General features: G+C 42.3%; 1 protein-coding gene across 1 annotated transcript in view; it reads right to left on the bottom strand.

Annotated features, from left to right (window-relative positions):
- Positions 1-14256, bottom strand: part of LOC147897196 (ATP-dependent DNA helicase Q-like 4A) — a 40960-nt gene extending 26704 nt beyond the window's left edge. Inside the window, exons 1-9 of the mRNA XM_087381429.1 lie at positions 13809-14256; positions 13381-13530; positions 13076-13243; positions 7551-7608; positions 6892-7410; positions 6588-6782; positions 6368-6498; positions 5886-6288; positions 5664-5795 (exon numbers count right to left, since the gene is read on the bottom strand). Of these exons, the coding sequence (XP_087237555.1) occupies positions 5664-5795; positions 5886-6288; positions 6368-6498; positions 6588-6782; positions 6892-7410; positions 7551-7608; positions 13076-13243; positions 13381-13403 (1629 nt within the window). The 5' untranslated portion in view covers positions 13404-13530; positions 13809-14256. The remainder of the gene's footprint in view (positions 1-5663; positions 5796-5885; positions 6289-6367; positions 6499-6587; positions 6783-6891; positions 7411-7550; positions 7609-13075; positions 13244-13380; positions 13531-13808) is intronic.
- Between the last annotated feature and the right edge of the window lie 717 nt (positions 14257-14973).

The raw sequence follows: 14973 nt of genomic DNA, 5'->3' as shown, positions 1-14973 counted from the left end.
GCAAAAGCATGCAAATACCAATAACACAATCAGCCAGCTGGGCTAACGCAGTAAAGAATGGTGTTACAAACAATGATGAAGCCAAGCTGAAGTACAACAATATGGACATACTTGGTGAAGAAGGACTTGATGCAAACGAACGCCGAGAGTGTGAAAAGCGTGCACAAAATATAGTAATACGTGGAATCCCAGAGCAAGAGACTGAATCCCCACTATCACTAGCCAAAAATATTACAGAATTCTTTGCTGATCATTTTGCTATGCAAGAAGTAACAGTTTTTGGAGCACATAGGGTTGGCAAGAAAAAGGAAGAGAAAGACTACCACCGTGCAATTGTATGCACATTGATGGATGCAAGGAAAAGAACAATTATACTAGACAGCAGCAGGATCTACTTAAGAGGAACATCTTACTTTATCACTGAAGATAGAACGCCCAAGCAACAAGCAGAAAGACGCCAGTCCTACGAAGCACGCAAGAAGAGACAAGAGGCAAAAGAGGACACCACCCTCTAGGGACACGCGGCTCATGGGACCCAGAAAGAACTCAAAGTAATGTTTTGGAACTGCAGAGGTTTCCCCTGGCAGAAGGGAGCAGGGCTTAATGATGTGCTTGAGGATGCAGATGTAGTCTTTCTTGCAGAGACATGGGAGAGGGATACGCATAGACTACCTCCAATCAATGGATACATAATACATTCGATATGCCAAACACACACTGGTACAAGAGGGCAAGGAGGAGTTGCATGCTTATACAAAGAACACTTACAAGATAGTATTAGCATATGCAAAGATGACCCTTACAAACGATTCATCTGGATCATGGTGAAAGCAGAGCCCCTACCAATTTTCATAGTTGGATGCTACATACCGCACTCGGGGTCAACATACTATCAACGATATGATAGAGATGCATCAGATCCATACGGAGACTTATGCTCAGATTTGGTGGAATTTAATTCCAAGGGGAGAGTATTGATTCTAGGAGACATGAATGCACGCATTGGGGACACCCAGTTTCAGTCACTTACAGGACATGAATATGACAAAGATAAAGAAATTGAGATAGACCCCAAGTGGCAGAGATACTCGGAGGACAAGGAAGTAAATGCACATGGAGAGGCATTGACAAGCCTAGTGAATGGGCTTAATATGATAGTGCTGAATGGATCAGGCCTCTTTCCACATACAAAAGTTCCAACATGTTTCCCAGCTAGTGGAGGGTCAAGTGTGATAGACTACGCCTTAATTTCACTAGATGCAGTACATTTGGTACATGATTATATAATTGGCCCAAAATATCCAGAATCAGATCATACCCCCCTTTATCTCAAAATGCACATACCTCATTCGGCAGAAACTACAGCCCAGGCAGCAAAGAATTGGTCTTTTCGGATGGACATAGACAAGAGGGAAGAGTATGCTGACACCACTGATGCTCTTATTAAGAATGTTTGCAGGCTGAACTGGAGTGAAATGAAACAGGCTTTACTCTCAGCTGCACATACAGTCATGGGACAGAAAAAGATCAAGAGAGTAAGCACAAAGGGTTTACCACAAAACAAATGGTTTGATGGTGATTGCATAAAAGTCAGGCTGAAAATTAAACAGATGCCAAATGACTTGCAACGTAAAGAGGCTGAAAAGCACTTCCATGCACTTACTCGGAGAAAAAAGAGGAAATATCAGTTAGACAAAGAGTGGCAAGATGCCATTGATTTTGCTAAGAACCCGAGAGGAACATGGAGACAAACTAAAGGGAGATCAAAAGAAATCATGGGAGACTTCGCAGATGAGGAAATGCTCCAATATGCCAAGCAACTTTACACCCATCCACATGCCTTACCTATATTCACAGACATAGCTCACTACAATAGCCCACATATTTTCTCTTTGGACGATGTGAATGAGGGCTTGAAGAAAATGGCCAATGGAAAAGCAGATGATACATTGCATATAAAGGCTGAGCTACTAAAATGGACAGGGGACTACACACGAATATGCCTAGTCTCTTTGCTTAATGATGCAATTGCCAATGGCTTCCCCCCAGAGTGGCAAGAAAATTGGATAAAACCAATATATAAAGGTGGAGATCGTAACCAGCTTTCCAATTATAGAACCATCATGGTGGGATCCACCATGGCCAAGCTCTTTGGCACAATCATTGAGACAGAACTTAGTATATGGGCAGAACTAAATGGTAAGAGGGCCATCGGACAAGCTGGTTTTCGAAGAAACCATAGCATTGTGGATCACTTGGTCACACTACGGGTTCTAATGGAAGAGAGCCGGTTGCAAGGAAAGCCTCTCTATTGTTGCTTCATAGATTTCAAGAAGGCATTTGACACAGTGCCTAGAAACAAGTTGGGGGAAAGAATGGACCAATTAAGAGTGCCAAACCACTTAAAAACAGCAGTTTTCAGATTATATGAGAGGGTAACTTGCCAACTCAAAGGCAGAAACGGATTGTCAAATACATTCCACAGTAATATGGGGGTTAAACAGGGTTGCCCTTTGTCACCAACATTATTTGGACTATGTATTGACAGATTGGAGGAGTTGGTCAAAGAAATGATGCAAGAGCAGCAGCTAGAGGGCCCTGAAATATGTGCATACACCGTACTACTGTTGTTATATGCAGATGATGTTGTCTTTTTCTCATACACAGCAGAAAGTATGCAGAGGATGATGCCCATTCTACACAAGTTCTGTGCAGAGAGTGGACTCATGGTAAATGCCACCAAAACTAAAATGATGATAGTAAAAACAAAGCAGCCTGCAAACACCCCAAGTATTATGTTCAATGAGCAGGAAATTGAGAGGGTAAACACATTCAAATACTTGGGAATAGATGTGCCAGCAAATCATAGATGGAATGATTGTGTCCATAGAAGGATAGATGCTGGGTGGGGAAAGTATTATCATTTTGAAAATGACTGCAGAAATAGTGACACTAAGAGATGGAGCATCAAACGGATTCTATTTGATGCATATGTGGTGCAAACAGTGCTATATGCAGTAGAAGTATGGGGAGGAAGCATCTCAGCATCAAAATGGAATGATATTGAAAAAATACAGAAATCATTTCTAAGACGGCATCTAGGAGTCAAAATTACTACACTGTACTCAATCATGCTTATTGAGACTGGTACAAGGCCCATTGAACTGAGAGCACTACGAAGGGTTTTCAAATATGTGAAGAAGGTCAAGAACATGGGGTGGCAGAGATTACCAATGAAAGCATGGGAAGCAAGTAAAAGGCCTCAAAAGACAAACAAAAGCAAGATGTTATCATCTGGTTGGTGGCAAGACATTCAAAGATGGTTCCAAAGATGGAGAGTAACATCCTACCTTGAGATGTCATCCGGGGAAATGGATGAGAAGGCATTTCATAAAGCTTTGTTGGGAATATTGCAACAAAAATGGCAATCAGCTGAGAAAAGGGCTAAGTATGAGTACTATTGTACACATATCAATCCCATTTATTGGGACACCTACTCCAAGGAGGAAGATAATGCACAAAAGTACATAACTATACCCATACCTGCAAATGCAAGAAGAAGTATTGCACTCATCCGCACCCGATCACACACTTTGGAGGTAGAGAAAGGTGCTTGGGGAGATGTCTCAAGGGAACAAAGATTTTGCAAGTTATGTGACCAAGAACAAGTAGAGACAGAGGCACATGTCCTCCTTACATGCCCACGATATGCATGCATAAGGAGGGACTTTAACAACATTACAAAGGAACACGACACCCTCGCAAGCTTGCTTTCACATACCCATATAGCCACTCTGGGCAATTTTATTGCCAAGATTCTTCAATATCGGGAATGTTGTATTACTCAATGTATTTCAGAATAGTTGTTTTCCTACCCCTTCCATAAAAGAAGGGAGACACTTGTATTGTGATTTTCATGGGTCCCATGGGTCGGTTTCTCGGCCCCCAGAGGACGGTAATACATTCTTCTTCTTCTTCTTCTTCTCCAAATCAAAGAGCAACAAGGGGTGGTCAGACCACTATAGGACATAGAGGATGACAAGACACAACAGCACGTCACAGAGTTCTATACATTTGAGTCAGCCCCCAGATACAGTGGAGTGGAGGTGGAGGAGCTAGCCGATATGAGAGCAGTCTGGATGAGCAGCCGGCACAGTACCGCCGAGAGAGGGGCGCAAAGGCCACATGTGCGATAGAGAGCCCCCAGAGTACACTATTGAGGTCCGACCTATCACAGCTTTCTTCAGAGGACACCGACAGAGACAAGGGATCACTCTAAACATAGCCCAGAGAGTCCAGAGAGCTAGGAGACCGCGCCCCGCACCACAGCGCGAGACAGCTGGACAGAAGCAAATACGAGATATTTTTGCAGCCCACCAGAGAGCCATCACTGTACCAGGCTTCGGTTTCGTCCTAGCGCCTGGATAGATTGATTGTCCCCCAGCACAGCGTTGTTGCTTTCCTATTGTGGGAAGTGCAGTGGAACTGAACGGAAGTGAAGAGAGAGAGAGCCAACCTCACACACACCAAACAAGAAAGGGGAGAGAGAGATGAGAGAACTGCAAGTGATCTCAGGAAAAAACCACAAAGCAGTGGGGAAAACCTCTTCTATAGAAGACTGCTCAAGAGCTCACAAGCCTGCACAAGAGGCACCACACTGAGATGAAATGGAAGGCAAGGAGGGGGGCCTATATATAGCCCCAGCCCCTCCCTCAGTCGGCTGCAGCAACAGAGCCGACCCCCTGCTCTAGGGGCCGACCCACCTGCCAGCCTGCAAGGGCTGCTGTAGGGCCCTATAAAGGGGCTGCTCCCCTGCTTGGCCTAGCCCGATTAGGGGGTCCACTGACCGACCTGCACAGCCCTACAAAAGAGGCTCCAAGGCAGCCCTAGCCGGGCCCCTACCCCTGCCACCCTGACCAGGCTGCCACTGCCTGCAGCCCTACAAGAGACTGCCACGCAGGCTGCCTCCTGGCCTATTCCTCCCAACCAGCAGGCCTAGGTGGGGGACTATCAGGTCGGCCCATCTCAGCCTGAGAAAATGCACCACGGGAGCAGCAAGACATGCCTCCAGCCCTGAGCAGACACATGGCAACCATCCTACCCTAGACTACCCTCACGGAGGGCAGGCTCACCCATAACAGGGCCCTGTCCCTCTATACCCTATCCTAATCTCTCTCTGGACGGGCACACCCACAACAAATGCCCTCTCTCTCTACGCTGACATCAGGAGATGTTGACCTCCCAACATGTATACCTCACCTGACTGCCATGGGAAAGGGGGGTATGGGTTCCATGTCTGAGGCTTTTTATATATACCTTTGTAAGACTAGAATAAGTCCAATCATACAAATTTAGATTTTTTGTTCTAAAGATCAAAAATCTACACAGAAAATAAAAGAAAAAATAAAAGAGAATATGAAAGAGAAGAAAAAACAGGTAAACAAAAACTTTTAAGAAAAACAAAAGGAAGACATACTTAGCAAGCAAAGCAACACTTATGTCGTCATCAGTGCCCAAGCATAAGCAGGTATATTGGGTTTCTAAAGACCCGCGAAGTCTCAGTACATGTTCTGTTGGAAAACTGGTATAGAAATAATCGTTGTCAAATTTATGATGAAATGTGTCAATACATTTAAGAGAATGAGAAGACATAGGATTTGTACCTGATATGTTAAACTTTTCCCACCACCAGTTGGCATTAAAACAAACACATCACGATTACTCATTGTCGCATTTATGATTTCACGTTGATTTGGCCGGAAAGAATGGTTTCCAAAGTACCTTCTATTATTGATCTGAGGACACCCACACAAAGAAGAGCATGTTAGATTCCGTGTCTGAAATGCAGGTTCAATGTTCACCAGCAGCTCCAACACATGACCAACCTCCAACTCTCTGGTCCAGGGAAAGTCCTTTTTGCTCCACTGCTTATCTTCTGATCCTTCACTGTAATTCACAAACTCAGCCTGCAATCTTGGAGTAGCTGGAGTATGGTTGAATGAGATAGTTCTCAAGCACTCCATGCTTTCAGGAACCATTCCATTTCTTACTCCTGAAAAATTATGTTCTCTTGAAAAGTTCTCAAAGTGTGGCTCTCCTGAGTGGTAAGCATGACCAACAGTATTTCTTGTAGGAGTTATGAATGAATTTTGGTGTCCTCTATCGACATCTGAAATTCCATTGGCTGGAGAAACAGATGCTAAGAAGTGGGAAGTGCGTCTTTCATCATCAAGAACAGATGCTTGCAACTGCTGTTCCAGCTGCTGAATCTCTTTGTTTAATGACAGCCTGTCATCAGTCGAAACAAGTCAGAACTTTGCAGTACATAATCCATTTCCTCAATTCACTAGGCTCTAATGTTACCTACCTTTCAACACGAAGTTCCTCTGATCGTTCAGGGGTAAGTTCAGCAGCATAATCAAGAAGCTCGTTTGACACTTGTATCAATTTGTCTTTCATCTCTTGCAGATGCACACTTGCTTCCTTGCAACAATGGAACTGCAAAAATGCTAGTACTCTGAAAATCAACTGAAGATCTCAATCCAAATCATGCATGTAAGCTCTAGTAAGCTTTATGTTCAGCATACCTTCACCCCATGCCTGCATAGTCGCTCCTTTTTGGAAGCTTCAGGAGTTGCTGGAGATGAGAAGGGGGATCCCAAATTAATGCTACATCCGAATGATGGATGAGCTGCAACTTTTTCTGGAAACTTTGTTGTGGACATTACTTGTGAGCCGCCTCTTTCATAGTGTTCCGACACAATTTGATCAATATCAATGGTCTGCCAAAACATTTGCTAGAATAAGTCCAAGCCTACAAGCTGTACAACTTTTTCCTTCCTCAAAAGTAATAATTATAGTTAAATTGAGAAGAAGAAAGCTTGTGCACACCTGCAGGAGTTCATCATCATCTTCTAAATCTATGAAATGATCGTTTTCTGGAAAAGGAGGGTTTGATGAACTTGTAGCCATGGTAGATGCATGGCTGTTGCCAACCACTTTTGATATGCAATTTCCCAAAGGCGAATGCACACTTACTCCCTGTCTCACAATGCTACTAGAGCTTTTCATGCCAATTGACGGGTGCTTCAAAGAGTTACTAACATGCGTTACAGAATCAGTGGGAGAAACAATGTCAACTAATGCTCTAGGAAATTTGCAGAAACCATCAGAAGGCATGGAGCTCTGAGAGCTTTGAAAGGCCCCATTTGTGTGATTTTCTACAGTGCCACCAAATCTCTGAAATGCTCCCACGTGAATCTGCACATCATCAACAGGCTTCGGAGGCTTGAAAGGATGAATATTTGCTTTGGATATTGGCTTCTCTGTGTTGTGTCCATCCTTGAAAGGTGCACTAACACCGGGTCTTAAATATTCGCTCCACTTCCAACCAGCCAGACTTTGCCAAGCCTATGAACAGGAAATTAATGTATTGAGCTGCTTCTACAATCAAAAACATTCACACTCCATTCCAGCACATGCACAACATAAGGAAGTCTGAATGAAAAAACCAAAGTATCTGTTTGGCAAAGATCTATCCATTGGCTAACCTTGGAAGCCAGCAGCTGCTGTCCTCCATCATAAGGTGGGACCACACAAGTCATTGACCTGAAAGATGAAACGAAATTATTTTTAAAGATAATAGCCTCAAGAAAAATAATTAATCTGTCCACACTCATAGTAAAGTCTGTGATTGTGCCAGTTAATCTATCAGGTTGACTATCTAGATAATCAATCTGCAGGCGTAACAAGCACTTTTCTAACAGCCCAAACCAAATTCATTTTTTTCCCAAAAAACTTAGATTATTATAATGTGCCATAAGTTCAAGACACCCGAAAACGTGTACATAGAAGACTCTCCTTTGATTTAGGCCATTTAATGAAACATGTAACCTCATATGGTAGACTCTTGAGCATGGTGAACCCACTCACAATATGAGATTTGACAAGCAAGTAGAAATATGAAGCAAAAAAGGAGCCACAATAACTTCAACGAGAAGCTAATAATAATACTTAGCACGATATGCATCGAACAACTAACCATTGAGAACGGCAGAGCCATGGTTGTAAGACACGTTAAGACACGACACGTTAGACACGCTTCAGACACGAGTGTCTAAAGTGTCTTAAAGATAAGACACGTAAGACACGCCATTGTGGTTATAATAATAAATATTCAATTAATATATGTATAAGTATACAAATGTACAACTTGCTAGCATAGCTAGCTGCTAGATTCTAGAAGTACAATAAGCTACACTTAAATAATGCAAGAAGAAACAATGCACTTGTACAATGTAGTTAAGAGTCAAGACTCATCACCCAAGACTTAAAAGTTAAAGTTAAGACTCACGATTGAAGAGCTTGCAAGTTTTGCATACCTAAAGATTTAAACTGACAATTGAATCTTGTCACATGTGACTTGAATGAAAACTGCATCTCGACACATATAATTGAAAGGAAGCTTTCGACTCTCAAGACTCAAATCTCTGAAGATTCATCCTAATTTGAATCTATGAGGTCACTGCCACTGCTAGATCCAAAGTCACCATCAATGATAGCATGGCTAAGTCAAACCCAATGTGTGTTGTTAGTCCCCACCCACCCAAAGGTGTCTAAAGGTGTCTTAAGGTAAGACACGTGTCTTAAGTGTCTTAAGTGTCTTATCATAAGACACGAGTGTCTTAACAACCATGGGCCGCAGAGCAATTAATTGATTCTTGTGTCAAGATTAGTGGAATGAATCATTGTATATTTCGAGTGTCTAATTCATTATTAACATGATATGGATTTTAAAAATTAAATAGTATTAGTTGCATGTCAAACTGGTAGTCATATATTAAAAGAATTCTAAATACCTACATGGGCCCAATCATGCCTGGCATGATCCAAAGATTGCATACAAGCTTGGAAGTCGTGTATAAAAAATGGCCTGAATGCCTACGTGGACCCAATCATGACCTTTCATGATTCAAAGACAGCATGCTAACATATAAAAAGCTCATCGAGCAGTCTAGGAACTTGACAATCCTTCTAAAATGCTTATCCACAACATTGACTCTTTGGAAATTTGTAGAGCATCGATGATAAGACATGTAAGAACGGTTTTGAATACGTCGGTACAAAAAGGCATCGTTGCCAAATATTCTATAAACGATTCCTATTAACACATGGCAAGAGGAGCTCAAATGACATTATCATTACGTGTGCCTCACTTGTTTTGGCATTGTCCGTGCTCTCGTGAGTTTTTTAATATGCTTCGACAACGCCTGCGAGCGAGATTCCCATCTGTTCTGTTTGGGAAATTCTTCTAGCTATTTGAGTTTCATCCATCCAGACCGGAGTTTCATCTTTTCTTCGTTTGGGTTCGCTACTGGGCACTATGGACTTTATGGACATATAGGAATTGTAAAGTCTTTGGTGATCCTACTTTCTCTCTGTTTGGCCTTTTTAGGCGTTCTCTACAGCAATCTTTCTTTGATTGCTTGCAAACCTGCTACACAGATCATGAGGTCTTTTTGGCATGTACTGAAATTTTCGATTGATGTAATTATAGCACCTTTTTAGAGGTTGCTACTCATATAATATAATCAATCAAAGATTTCACCCAAAAAAAATGTGTGTGTGTGTGTGTGTGTGTGTGTGTGGAGAGAAAGAGAGAGAGAGAGAGAGATAGATATAGATATATAGATCTATAGATATATATAAATATATGCGCTCATGTTGACACACATGATCGTACAAACAAATCCATCAAAGTAAAGAAAGATGAGAAACTCTCCAACCTTCCATATTTTTTACTTCTATTTTATAGAAGAGGGAACAATTCCAAATTTAGAATCAAGAGAAAAGATAGCAGAAGCAACGAGAGGGGAAAGGAAGGATAGAGTGAGACTTAGAGTGACAGTAAGAGTGACAGTGGAAGGGGGAGAGGGGAGGGACGGAGGGACAGAGAGAGAGAGAGAGAGAGAGAGAGAGAGAGAGAGAGAGAGAGCAGACAAGAGTTGAGGAGGACTGGAATAGATTATGTTAGAGAAGGTAAGAGGAGAGGAGTGCACACAACACTACATTATAATAAAGAAGAAGATGCATACATACAACTTCAACCCTTAGGATTAGGTTTAGGGTTTGTCCCCATGTCCTTTATAGTCCTCTATAGAATAGTGCAATTTACACTATTCCAACAACCCATCTTTAATAGCACTAAATAAGTACGTACAAGATATCTTCTGGTTTTTTTGATGTAGATGATAATTGAAGAAAATAAGAAGAAATCTTAAAATAGTATGTGCTTGAGCACAATGACTATGCAGAAGTCTCCACAATGACTATGCAGAAGTCTCCTTGTACATGGAGTGGATCCTTTCTATTCTGCTTCTGTTGATGACAAGGCCATTGTACCAAGACAAAGCTACTAATCCAAGACTCAAGTTATATCCACTAATAGAACGTGTCATTTACACTGTCTGCCCAATTGGCATCGTTGTATTTATGAAAATTGAAAGCTGTATTCTTGTGATCAAGTAGTCTATATTTCAAGTATCTGAGGACTCTTTTAGCTGCAAGGAGACGAGTCTGCATGAATTAGCTGCAAGGAGACGAGTCTGCATGAATTTACTGAGAACATGCAAGCCCCTTTTTGTGCAAAAGGTGGCCTTGTGCTCATGGCCCTCTTTCACCCTGATTTGGTGGTAGACCTACCCTTAGTGAAAAATTCAGCACCCTTGAGTTCATCCTAGAGTTGTCAATCTTGGGAATTGGAAACCTGGCCTTGTTGAGATCGTTGTAACCAATACACATGCAGTACAAACCATCTTTCTTTTTAACTAGAAACACTGGCGAGACAAAAGAAGTGCTATAAGAAATTAAGTTCTCAAACAGCTCCCTTACTTGCTCTACTATTTCCTCCCATTGCACCTTAGAGAGACAATAATCAGCCTTGTTGGTGGGCTTGCTACCAAGCTCCTTATAGGGTGGTCAACATGACTCTTTGAACGTCGCTGATGTGGCATATCAGCAAATTCTAAAAGCAATTGCTGCATATCAACAACCTCCACGCAAGGAGACTCCTTGTTTGAGCCTTCAGGTTCCGTCATGGCATATAAGGCACTCTTTCTTGAGTTATCATCAGCTGCATTTTTGGCTATTGAACTCTACAGCACCACTATTTTGTGTTTGTGTGCAAAGCAGAGACTCATGGCATTTAAATCGACACTCCCCAAGAGATTTCATCTAGTCACGACAATGTAATAGGACCCATGTCCAAGTCAAAGAGGTCTCCTACAAAAGCATAATCCTCGAGAGCCAAATCCATGCATCTTGGCAACATAGCCTGCTAATCATGTGCTGTCCATTGCCAACCTTAACTCTCAAAACAGATCAATCTCTGTGGCTACAAGCCCAACTTCTGCAACATCTTAGCGTTGATAAAACTATGGGCACTCACATTGTCATTAACATATGAACAGTCATCCTGAATCCCATGTGTGTCATGAGCATAACCCCAAGTCGTGTAATCCCACCTCAGTCAATAAGGAAAAGAGGGGCTATCCTCCAGCTCTAGTCTCAAGAGTTTGTTATTCGTTGTTGCCACCATCTGACACCTCATAAGTCATATCAAGAATCTCCTCATCCACGAGGTCCTCTTCATCATCTAGCAATTCCACAATCATGCTGAGCTTGGCAGTCCCAGCATTTCTCATTTTGCATAGTCCCCTCTGCTTGGGGTCCATTTCTCACCACACTTGGCTTTATGCTGTCCATGATGACCCTAGTATGCTTCTTAATGTCCAATTTTTCAGGTACAGCATTAGGATTTCTCTAGATGTTGCATCTGGTTGTCTGTAAGGCCTCACATAAGGCATTCTACTGCCAGATATTGTCAGATACATGGTAAATGAGGCTGTTGCAGCCTTCCTGTCAAGCCAATCAAGCACTCTTGGCTTCTTTTCAGCATTTTATGCATTCCGATAAGCACTAGCCCACAGTGGGCGTGTATTATTAGCATATTTTGGCTCAAACACATCAATAAGGTTGGTAGCTTCGACCTTTCAGATTTTCAATTAAGACCATGGCACAAAGACTCCAACTTCCACATTCTTTTAAGCTCAATTTGTTTAGCAAAGAAATACACATATATACACAAGCACATTCACAGTACAAAACCATGTGTGCATGCAGGTGTGCATGTGGGTGTGTCTACACATGCACAAGCATGTGTGTGCATGTGCATGAGTGAGAGAGAGAGAGAGAGAGAGAGAGAGAGAGAGATCCCCAACAAGGGGCAAGGTGTCACACTCGCATAATGATTCATCACCACAGTATTACGCCATCCAAGATCACAGTACGTGGTCTGCCAACACAGATGTCCAATCACTGCCAAGCTCTGCCCACCACGAATATCATAATCACTAATTGTCGCTTTTGCCACCTACCACCATGAGGTCGTCACATCCCAGCCAGAACACACAATTTAGATGCCAAAAAAAAGTCTGAGAGTACATCTGCCACATGTTACCACAAGCCATCACCTCCCAAAAGTATTGCTGCAAAATCCATGCCACAATCCACACTCCAGAGCCCCAACACCTACCACGCTTCAACTTGTGGAACCCATCAGCCTCTAATACAATCATGACACAAATACAATAACCACGAGGGAGGGGAACATGCATGCACACACACACACAAGCGATTACATGAATTACAATGCCACCAACAAAAGGCCTGGCGATTTCTCGAAGGTTTCAAAACCCTCAAAAACAATAACATACCAGACTCATGAAAGTGCTCTGAACTCACAAAAACAGATCCATGAGAGAATAAATACACGTATAAAAATAGAAGCACATCCTCATTACAAGACCCTTAAAGTGCAGAAACAGTACATTGATTATCTCTAGGCATCACTAATCAATGGATTCGGCAAAATACCAAACGACTTCGAGAAGGTTTTGAAATTTTGAAAAACAACTTCTCCTGAACGTGCTTTACGCAACTAATCAAAAAACAGCCTTTTCAACTTGCATTTAGATACATATTTAAGAGACCTCTGTGACAGTCAACCATGACGAACCTGGTCTGTTCAATAGCGTCACTAGCAGCATCTGGATTTTGACCTGGAAGGGAATAAAGGAACCCAGAACTCAATAACCTTTTCCTGTTGGAAACATTTTCGAGTGCTTGAAAATGCTGATCCCAATTTGTATGCGGTAGCTTGTCATGTTCCTTGGAATGCTCACTCCTGTGAATCATGCTCATAAATTTTAATGACAAATAGGACAAAATTTATGCTTGGACGCCCAAAGAGGGCGAGAGGCGTCAGGGCTACAAATGATGAATATTACATAAAACCAAGCAACAGCCACTGATCACCCTTACTTTTTAAAACTACTCTTATTCATGGGTCAACATAGCCTTCCAGAAGGCCCTCTTAGACCAACTCAAAATCAGAATACCGCCTACTGCGCGATGCTCCATATACTCCGGCTTCTGAAAAATGGTACATATTCACTAGTTCTTGTTATGCGCCTGCCACACGTTTGAAATATTCAGAAACCACAAACAGTCGGCAGTTGTGCGCGGCCACAATTAAACAAAACCAGAGCTGCTTTTTTAGCGAAAGAAATTAGTATGCAAGACTAAAGTGAAGAAACAAATACTAGGTAGGCTTAAAGAACAATGAGCTCGAAGGTGCCAAATCAAACCACTGATTGATCCAGTAAAGAAGAAAACTACGAAGATACTCTGAAATTATAATTAAGAATTGAAGCACAACAGCATGTTACGGATAGGATAGGTTCCTGGACCTGTGCAATTGATAAAAGAGGCTACAGGGTATAGCTACCACAGCGGTACGTTTCAGCAGCCATTGCTATGAATATAGTGAGAAATGCATATGCATACGCGGAGTCCAACATGGCAATGCCTTGAAATAGTCCCTGAATTCGTTTCCACATGAAGCTTGGTTGACTGGGAGCTTAGGTTTATCCCAGGATTATGTAGCCCCTCCGTAATTGCTCCGGCATTTCCACAAGCTCAACATGTGACGGATCGAATCGGTTCATGGGCAGCTCAATAATCTCGCGTGCAGAAAACAGACGTCAACAGTGCATTGCGGATCCCGGATCGAAAATCCAAGGCAGAGGTTGAAGGTGTCGAGGCAGAGGAGACGATTGATGAGCAGATGGAAGGAAATTTAGGTCTGAGGAGGAGGGTGCAAAAACTGTGAAGATCGCAAGGGCAGAGTATTGTTGTTTTGTGTGTGAGGCGGGAAATTATGAAATTTTGATACCACCACCACCACCCTTCAAAGTTCAAAGCTCGCATCTTTGGGGTTGGTTTGGTTCACGTTGACCCTTTTCGTGAAGAACCACGGGTTACCGGAGGGAGGGTTAGCGGAGGGAGGGGTTCGAGCGTGTTTCATATTAGGATTGGTGGAGCGCTTTTGATTATCCTTCCCTCTGTCTGCCTGGCAGCGTCTTCTTCTTGCGTCTTCTCCAGTTTTTCTCAAGTGTTTTCTCCATCGTTTGCTGGTGTGTCTTCTCGCAACTTTCTTCTTACATCTAAATACATGTCTCAAATCAAAATTGTTTGACCAAAAGATCGAGGGAAGATTTCTGGTTAACATGCATGGGTTGGTTGCAGGGTTTACTCCTTTGAGGAATGGCACTGCTTGAACACTTGCTTTGGCACATCTTTACAGTACAGTAATGTATTTGGAAGCGATTTACCACTTCCCTCTTGGTTTCTCCAAAGTACAACACGAAGCCATTATGTACATACAAGCGGACATGTTGCCCAACGTTCCCTTTTGTAAATACATTTTTTGTACATAAAGAATACAAAACCTTGTACATAGAAAATGCTTACAAATCCTATCTCTTTTATAAGTGATTCTCTATTACGCATGATGTAATTTGTTGATGTACCAATATGAAATTCACAACCCTACCAATCTTATACATGTTCTAG

The sequence above is a fragment of the Dipteris shenzhenensis genome, chromosome 11, assembly GCF_047967505.1.
Source record: "Dipteris shenzhenensis isolate YYH24624 ecotype China chromosome 11, Dip_SZ_1.0, whole genome shotgun sequence".
Lineage (NCBI taxonomy): Eukaryota > Viridiplantae > Streptophyta > Polypodiopsida > Gleicheniales > Dipteridaceae > Dipteris > Dipteris shenzhenensis.
This window is presented reverse-complemented; position numbering and strand designations above follow the sequence as displayed.